The 9,558-nt window shown below is 40.2% G+C and overlaps 1 protein-coding gene across 2 annotated transcripts; it reads right to left on the reverse strand.

Moving 5' to 3' along the window:
• Positions 1-543: 543 nt before the first annotated feature.
• On the reverse strand, positions 544-6,891 carry LOC115389126 (nuclear receptor subfamily 4 group A member 1-like). Of its 2 annotated transcripts, none has more exons than XM_030092554.1 (7): positions 6,759-6,891; positions 4,338-5,176; positions 3,711-3,840; positions 3,291-3,454; positions 2,978-3,180; positions 2,706-2,884; positions 544-2,608 (listed from the first exon to the last, which is right to left on the reverse strand). In XM_030092554.1, exons 2-7 carry the CDS (start codon positions 5,172-5,174, stop codon positions 2,346-2,348), a joined length of 1,776 nt encoding a protein of 591 aa, XP_029948414.1. In that variant the 5' UTR covers positions 5,175-5,176; positions 6,759-6,891; the 3' UTR covers positions 544-2,345. The 2 variants fall into 2 exon arrangements, with proteins under 2 accessions (XP_029948414.1, XP_029948415.1); XM_030092555.1 differs by having other exon boundaries at positions 6,749-6,883.
• Positions 6,892-9,558: the final 2,667 nt, after the last annotated feature.

A 9,558-nucleotide genomic window follows, 5' to 3' on the forward strand; every position in this document is an offset into this window, starting at 1 on the left:
TCAATTAATTCCATTGACATATCTGAAATACCATACAGGAAAATGTTAGTATTATTATAATATAACAGAGTGTGAGTGTATATTTAAGCACACTGGAAGCCCCACAGTAAAGCCTTCTGTCTTCTGATTGGAGTAGAAGAGGTCCATCTATCTACATGCTTTTCTATTTAAACTTGTAGATTGACAAAAATAACATTCAATAGAGCAGTATTGTTTAATAACCACTGCTGGTCCCTGTTAGTCCCATAAATGAGGGGTCGAGGGGCGAACCTCATCCCATAACTGGCTCAGTAGACCAGGATTGTCCAAGTCCGGCTTTTGGGTTCCACGCCACTGCATGTTTCAGATGTTTCCCTGCTGCAACGCATGATCGCAATGAGGAACCTTGTTATCGGGCTTTCTGTAGAGCCGCATGATGACACATTCATGATATTGTAGAATTAAAACAAGATGACTTACAGTTTCAGAGTTAAGGTAAAAAATCTGATAAGGACCGTAAATTACAAGCACTCAGATCAAGTTGTAGTTTCCCAAAAAATTTAATGTCAAGTATTTGCTGCCTTTCAATACTTTGCACCATTATACAAAAGGCCTGACAGTATTTTAAATGTGCACACATGTCCAAAACAAAACACATACAGTAGGAAAAAAATGAGAATTCTTCGTACCGTTTGAACACTGTTAGAAGTGCTCGTAGCTGCTCGTCTAGTGATCACCTTGCTGTAATCACTTAAGAAAATATCCTTAGCTCTCATAGAATTAATAGTCATTAAAAAAAAACAAGTAAAAAAAATGCACAAATCAGAAAACAAATGTGGAAGACAGATGGACAGTCTTACAAATAGGTTCAAAAGAAATCTGCAGCCAAAAGACAAACCCAGCTGATTTGAAGGGATAAATATCTGACTAAAGGCACTCTGGCCAGGTTAAAATACGGCCGCGGCTGTTCTGTGCGTGTTCTCCTCGTGTGTGCCTCGGTTTCTTCCACGTACTCCGGTTTCCTCTCACAGTTCAAAAAACATGCATGTGAGAATAATTGGAGAGCCTAAATTTCCCTTGGGTGTGAAAATGAGCGTGTGTGTGGTGGTTTGTCTGTTCGTCCTGTGATGGATGGATGAATATCCGACTATGCATTTGACTTTTGTATGGACCATTAACGGAAATGCTGTGTCTGAGAGTTCAGTTCAATTTGATCTGGGGCTGGATCAGCACTACTAAAGTAGTTGTAACTTAAACAGCCTCAGAAGGATGTGAACAGGATTTTCCTCTTTCACATACTGAATAAAATGTCAAGACCTTCCAGTTTTTAAACCTTAAGAGTAAAGTACCAAACACTTTTGTTTTATCAAACTGTATCAGCACCCATAAACTTCAGAAATGTAAAATCAAAATGTGCCTCTGACATAAATTGTTCTAAATGAAATCAATATGAATTAAATTCTGATGGGGGTGAATTATATTTCTATATGTATGTTGGTGATATAAGGGCCTCGCTGTATGTGATGCTTGGAATGGAAATTTGCGTAGTGTTACTTTTTGCAGCTCTCTGAAGCTCGGGCTTTATGAAAGGCACTGTTATTGAGCTCTTCTATTCTTTACAGCCCAAGAAGCATGTAAGAAGCACAGCTGTCCAAAAGGAGTCCAGTTCCAGCAAAAAGGCAGGACAAGAGTGACGGCAGAACACTTTCTTTAGCTTAAGGCATTAAGGTTTTTACCTGGAAGTATCAAAAACTTTGGTAAACTTTGGTCCAAGACCTTTCGCAGGAGCACATTTAGGACTACAAATCTATTTTGCCATAGAAAGATCTCAGTAACTATTTCCCTATTGAAACAGCGGACTCCACAGTTATTTCTTTCAACAAACTGGACGCGCGATTTGCCTGATGCTTTCACTAAACAGTCTAAAATCTCAGCTTCTGAGTGGGGCCACAAAGCAGTTTAGATATCTAAATGAAAAAAAAAAAAAAATAGTGTCTTTCTCAGTATTTAGCACTGCATTGCATCTGCCCATATATCCATGTCTTATAAGCTGCAGAGCACGACAACATCCACAGAAGTAGCACTGCAATAAAGTCTTTTTTAAAAATGCACACAAACACATATAAACAGTGTCCTGAAATGTTGTTACTTTAAGATCTAAAATTGATCTTTTATAGAACTCGTGAACACCATAATCAAATCTAAAGCTTCTTACAAAAATAATGGTCTCTTGAATGGCAGACACACGCAAGCACACTAATCAGCATGCTCGAAGGAGTTTCATGAGTTCAAAACTCCACACTGGGTGCTTTCCTCCTCCTGTGTCTGTCATTTTAACAAACGCCACATTAGGAGTTTGTCTTGTTTCAGAACGGCAATGTATCCATGAAGATTTTCTCCACTATCGGTGGAGGGGGGACCAGGTCCTCCAGTTTCAGGTAGAAGATGCGCTGCAGGCCTTGCGTGCAGAGAGTCCTCAGTTCAGGGAGTTTGCCCAGGAGACGAGAAAGATAGTTGGGCTGCGTCCGGCTCGCTTCTGATCCATTTCCACTCACATGTTCCCTTAAGCAGGTGATGACGTGAGTTTGAAAGTCCTCGACCCGTTTGGGCTCCTTCAGGCCGTGACGATCTAGAAGAAAAAAGATGTTCCAATGAAAAACTAAGTTCCAAATATGCATCCAACTAAAAAGAATTCACCAAAAGAGACAGCAAACAAACGGTCGTACCTGTGATGATGACCAGTGCTGCAAGACAGGAGAACAATGAAATGTCGAGATTCATGCGGTGGAGGCTTTGGGAGAAATTCATGATGGAGTCAATCCAGCCACCAAAACTGCGAACGCACTGCAGTCGATGGAGAACCACGCCGTTACAGAAAATCAGCTTGTTCTTCTCTGGATTCGACCTGCACAGTTTTGAGCCATTGTTTGCAGTTAGAGCACTGAAGGATGTAATCAGTGTGTTGAAATAAAACAAATATGTACAAAATAAACCCCACCTGTACGCTAGGCGGAGAATGAAGAGCTCCACAAAGGCGGACTCCAGAAGCAGCTCCTGGTCCTCTGTGCAGAAATCGCTGAATCCAGGGATGGTTTGAGCCCAGTTTCTGATCACGTCCAAGGTACCGGTAAGCAGGTCGTAGAACTGCTGGATGTCTCCGGCGTCCTCCTTCTCTTTCAAGTTGTCCATCGTCTCCTGATACTGAGTAGGTGAACACAGAGAAGGGGGTTACTACTGATTTCACTCTGTCATGCGGCCTTTCTAAATAAAGAAAAAGGACATGTCTTCAAGCAGCGACAGAGGAGATTTACCTTGGAGTAGTCGAGCTTTGCGATGGTCGGGTTGGAGTCCAGCTGACCCCTGACCAGAGAAGCTATGATGTTGACACTTGGAGTTGTGGACGAAGCCTCGATCGTAGCTTTGGGCTTGGAGGGCAGGCGACCTCTGCGACCTTTCAGGCTGTCAGTGCGAACAACTGAGAGAGGGACAAGGAGGCGAGCACACGTTTGTGACTCTCACATGGCCGTGGTTGCATCCCCACACTTTGAAAACGAACCGATGTCACAGTTTCAGTTTCCCTTTTTTTTTCCTGCAGCTGGCACCGTAAAGATTAGGTTACATATGTCTGTGCTTCCTAGCTTTGGTTTCACAGGACTGTCATTGCTAAGCCTGGTTTGTCATCGTCATACATCAGTCACTGAAAACTTTAGGGGACTCTGACATCGTCTTACCTTCTTTGACCATTCCAACCGCAAGACATTTCTGGAAACGGCAGAACTGGCAGCGGTTTCTCCTCCTCTTATCCACAGGACAGTCCTTGTTGGCAAGGCACACGTACTTTGCATTTTTCTGGACAGTTCGCTAAAAAATAAGAAACAAAATGTTTCGTTAAAACGCTGCAATAATATGACATTGTGAAAGACAAAAATATGCATGCAATTCATGATTATGCAATATCTCTGAATGATGTGTGCTTTTCCTTGAAATTCTTTAAAAAAAAAAAACAAACTAAAAACAACTCATGTATAAACACATTGAATAAACCTTTTTAAAGAACTATCTTAACTTTTAGTTTATTCACAATTTCACATCATATTTCTACCAATTTAAGTTGTATATCAGAATAATAAAAATAGTACTTAGTGCTTTTCAGTAAACATAGTTTATCGCATTTGACCACAATGTGCTGCAATGCGTCAACAGCACTGGTTCTATATGTATCAGTGCAGTTATTCTAAGTTTATGCTCTTCATAAGAATGATAATTACCCAGAATGATCACAGGCTTATTATAATCAGTTTAATAAAGTTGTAATGCATAGTGTGCTTTATGCTGTGTTACTTTTTGCAATATTTTACCTTAAAAAACCCTTTGCATCCCTCACATGTACGGACGCCGTAGTGCTGGCAGGATGCATTGTCACCACAAACTGCACAGCGGCCTTCACTGGATCCTGCATTTGGGTTTTTAGGAGACATCATGGACCCTTCTGCTGCCCTGGGGCTTTCCAGATGTCCATGCTCCAAAGTCATGGGGGGGCAATGAAGCGGGGAGATGTGCTGCTGAGGAGGCAGAAAGAAGGGGTCTTCCTGGCTGGGCTGGGGCTCCTGATGCTGCCCCAAAGGGGAGTGTTGCTCCTGCGTGGGACTGAAGGTAAAAAACGAGAGCTGCTGGGCCATGGCAGCCTTGTCGGCCGCAGACGACGGGGCCGCAGTGGGGTACGGGCTGAAAGGGGAATCCCAGACAGGTGCAGACTCCGTCTGAAAGCCTGGCGTTGGAGGGGAAGCAGTGGTATAAACTGGGCTGCCATAGTAGTCAGAACCGCATGATGATAGCGTTTCATCAAGGCAGCTGAGTGCAAAGGATCCTGGGTAACAACCATAGACCTGGAGATCATCCAGCTTAAAGCCTTGGTTCGGCATCTGAGGGCAGGAGCTTTCAGCGACCATGGTGTGGCCAAATGAAACCGTAGATGCGGGAGGAGAGGTGGTAATCTTGCAGGAATAGGCATCAAACTCCCCCAAGTAACCATTTCCCACCAAGGTATTGATGCTGGGCAGCGAGGACGTAGACAGCTGGTCCTTTTGGCCACTGATGTCCATCACCAGTTTAGCACTGAAGTCAGGATTCAAGAACTCAGAGCTGAAGTAATTGTCATGGGGCAGGGATCCATACTGGGTTTGTACACAGGGCATCGCTAGGAAAGAAGACAGCAAAATGTTCAGAAATTAAAATGTTGTTTTATATATAAGATAAATCATATTTCATTTCACAATAACTTAGATGAGTTTTGAAAGCAGAAGTCTTTACTCAGACAAGTTTTCTTTGTGTTGTTTTTATATGAACGCTATGAAAACCAACGTGCCATGTCAGCGATCACATTTCAACATTAAAAAAAAAGACTTCAAAAAACAACTACCAAACACTGAAGATTAATTGGGGCTTGGCCCTTTCAAACATGTGATGAAAATCAGATATTGGATTTCAGTCAGCCTTTTGAAATGCTTAACCTAATCGTGCAAACAGTAGCAAACATTAACAACTAGCATATGCACTGCTTCATTCTCCCAACATGCCATTTCTTCAGCTTCAGGGCCCATCAGGCACCTTTAGAAAATTCAAAGGGTGGTCCAACAGTGCAGGGAGATATTGGCACGTATTGTGTTACAGGTTGTTAAGACACTGAAAACATCATTCAATGGAGGGCAACCCTCTTCTGCAGCAGCTATACCAGGAAGTGTTGCAGATTGTATTTCAGGGTGGGATGAATGCCAGCTCAAACCAGAAAGGTGACAAAGCCTGTTTGTGTGTGTGTGCATGACTTGGTGAATGAACGTGTATCCACAAGTGTGCCAACTTCTTCACTTATATAGGATTTCATTAAAAAAAAACAAAAACATGAAGCACATCTTACTGTCACTGAAACATAGTGATACTTCACTAGAACATCTTCAAATCTGAAGTTAAGTTACATTTGAGTTTAGCTAAAATGTCCAACAAATTTTTTGTAAACGCACTCTGCTTTACAAGTCTGCTCATATGAGACAGCCCCCACTCATAAAAAAAGTTTTACAACATGTTAAATCATGAAAGTGATTAGGATACATGCAATTGCTACCTCAGACAGGCGATAAATCTTGCACAAACTCGCAACACTTTCGGGTATATACACTAGCTCTGCCATGTACAAATGAAAAACAAAATCTGACTTTGATTGAGGATCTTGCAGCAGGAATAAACTGCACTTCTAAAGTACGAAATGAATTAGGCACGTGTCCAATAAGCTTAAAAATTTAGTAGAATATGCTTTCATAAAGTTTTCATGCAGCCTCCATACTTGGAATTCCACATATGTTGTGTCCTGCTTGCAACTAATTAACTAAATAACTAACTAAATACATTAAAAAAAAAATGGTAAAGGTGGTGTCAAACTGATGTTAACTGACAAAATGCCTTTAAAAAGAAATAATTAGGTTTAAAACTGTTGCATAAACTCGACTAAACTAGTTGTATAAACATGTGCTCCATCTAATAAACTTGCAGCTGAGGCCATAACTCTGAAAGTTATCAAGGGAGACAGGACAGAGCACAGGTGGAAACTTTCAAATAGTTCACATCTAGCATTAATGGTGTAAATAAAGCAGCTGCAAACGTTTTATTACTGCCTTACCGCTCTACTGTAAACTTAAAACAGAAATAGTCACACACACATATACATAAACTCAGAAGGTCTAATAGCAGCATTAAAATGGATGAACACGAAGCTCACCTTCACTCACCTGGTTCAAGTAAATATCCGGACTGCAATAATGTTCATTTATTCCAAACCAGAGGAACAGACGAGTGTCAACTCTGCCAGCTGCTTGGAGCACACACACTCATTCAAACACTTTCTCACACACACACTGGGTCAGACCAACGCAGACGGCTCCATGCACTCTTGTTTTATTTTGAGAGCGTCGACAAAAAGGCGGGTCTATGCCCAAACATGGCAAACGGGCGTTGGAACGTTCCGGGCCGCTGTCCAATCAGCGGCGGGTTCTGCACAGACGTACTTCCGTGTGACGCAGACACGGGATTCCATTGACGCAAAAGCGGAGGGAGCGCGCGTGCTAAATATAACCCGACAACGACAGCGGCGCTCACGTGGGGCTATTACTGGATGAAAAGTGCTAAAAATAACCTCGGTTTGGGGGCCGCAGCCGCTTTATGGATGGAAATGTGGATATTACACTTATTTAACAACACTTAGGAGTGTTTTTAACCACAAAACCACAAAACACATGGATGTTTTTCTTCAGAAAACACCACTTTTGTTGTCATTAAACTAATGGAAACAGTTTAAATCGACCACAGGTTCACAATTCACAATTGAGAAAAAAGTTGGAAATTAAATGCTAAATTCTTTTTCCAAATATTTTACTTATGTTGTAACCCAGGGTTAATAAAAATGTATTAAGAAATTGAAGTCATGCAGCAAAAATTATAGTACAGAGTGAAAAAACTGTAAAACTTCACAATAATGTGCTGAGTTGTAAATTTATATAAGTGTAACTTTTTAAATGTACATTTTATGAGTCATTTTGATGCGTTTTTGTTGGTAATGACACATTTTCTTTTGAGCAGTCAAGATGGCTTTGAAAAACAGGTCATAATGAAAACATACTGTACATCTCACATAAAACTTTTCAATTCTAAATTTACATTAACCTCACAAGGCACACATGAGATACTTGATATTTTATGGATTTATAGAATAGAATAGAATAGAATAGAATAGAATAGAATAGAATAGAATAGAATAGAATAGAATAGAATAGAAAATCCTTTGTTATCCTAGAGGGAAGTTCTTTAAACAGTCATAGTTAAGTGTGATTAAAAAAAAAGAGGCATGTTGGATAGAGCAGAGGAAAGCTCACCACCGCATGAATAAAGAGGCCAAAGGTGATTTACATAAAAGTTTAAATAAAGCAAAAGTAGAGAATGAGAGCAGTAGATATGGCATGCAGTTTGTGCACACGTACTGGAACATCAGCTACATATAGTTATACGGCTGATGTAGTATTAAATTGACCTTTGATATACTTTACTATTTTTAATATTTTTTTTTATTGTAATTTTCACAGACGTGAAAAAGAAATGCAAAATCGGCTGTTTTTTAATTTTCAAAAAAGTCTTGCCAAAACTAAACTAACAAATTGCTCTATCAGGAGTCTTTATTCATATCCTATGCCCTTATTTGGCATTCTTGAATCTGCAAGCAGCCCACATCATGTCTTTTTCATGGTAAGTTTAGCATATGTTTTTGAATTATGAAGTTATAATTTTTATATGTTTGAACAAATTTCAAAACATATATTGTCTGTAGCTGATAAATGAGACAGATTCCTCAACAGTGAACCCGTTTAAAGCTAATTTCCAACATTACCTTTTTTTTTTTTGTTTGTTTTTTTTCTATTGTACATCCTCTCCTATTTCCGTTTTTTAAGCTGTCTCATTGTTTCACTGTTGCACAACCAAGGATAAACATGGGTGAGATGTACTCCAACTAAACGTCTATATTATGTCTCAGAAAGCATGAAAATTCCAACTGTGTATACTTTCAAATGACAGCATTTGAAATTTCCAGTAGCTTTTTCAGTACGCCAAGGTCACCGCTGGAGAATTCACGCTATGGATATCACAGCCACAGCTGTAGACATCCGTTTGTCAGCATCAATTTAACAATCACCTAATACCCTCTTATGTCACGACTTCTCCCCAACAACCATTAAAACAACAACACACACTGTAACATTTGAGTCCTCCCGGGGGATTTCTCCTCAGTTTGTGGTGAAGGTATAGCACGAGGGATCATTTGGGGTGAGAAGTGGCACTAACTCAACCTGCAGCCTGCGACTGCCCACACGGTCTCAAGATGCCGGAGGTAATTACAGGGGGTGAGAACTTAATGCCGCCTTCTGTGTAAACATCAAGTAACAAGATAGTCGTATAATCTTTCAGCATTTTCCAGTATTGTCACTTCAAGGCATCCCTTTGTTGACAGATAAAAAGCAAACACATTTGCAGCATCAAGATGTAGATATCACTTATTTAATTATAAAATACCTTATTGATCCTTTGAGGAAAGCACCTCTCTGCGTTTAACACATCCCATTCAAAGCCATCATTACAAACACTAAAAGCTGTGAGCTGGCTCAGTGCGGCACTTGAGGAAAAAACTCTTCGGTAACCTGTCAGCAGAGGGATTCGAACCTATGAACCTTTGTTGTGAAGCTTACTGCTTTAACCTTGGGGCTGGCACTGCTGACACTAAAACTGTATGATCTGATCATTATGTTCTATGTAAGAAAAAGTTTATTTAACATCGAAAGTAATTGAATTTTCTGAAAAATACAGGCTTCGATATTAAAATATTATTGTTGTGGAAATGAATGTCTGATTTCTGTTTCTGAATAACTCAGCAGCATCGATTCATCTTTTTCTTCACTTGCTTGTCCAATATTGTGTAAAATTCCCAATGTAACCACTTTGAGCCCAGTTACAAATGCATCTCTCAAAATAAATTAGTAGTATCAA

Source organism: Salarias fasciatus, chromosome 5 (genome assembly GCF_902148845.1).
Source record: "Salarias fasciatus chromosome 5, fSalaFa1.1, whole genome shotgun sequence".
NCBI lineage: Eukaryota > Metazoa > Chordata > Actinopteri > Blenniiformes > Blenniidae > Salarias > Salarias fasciatus.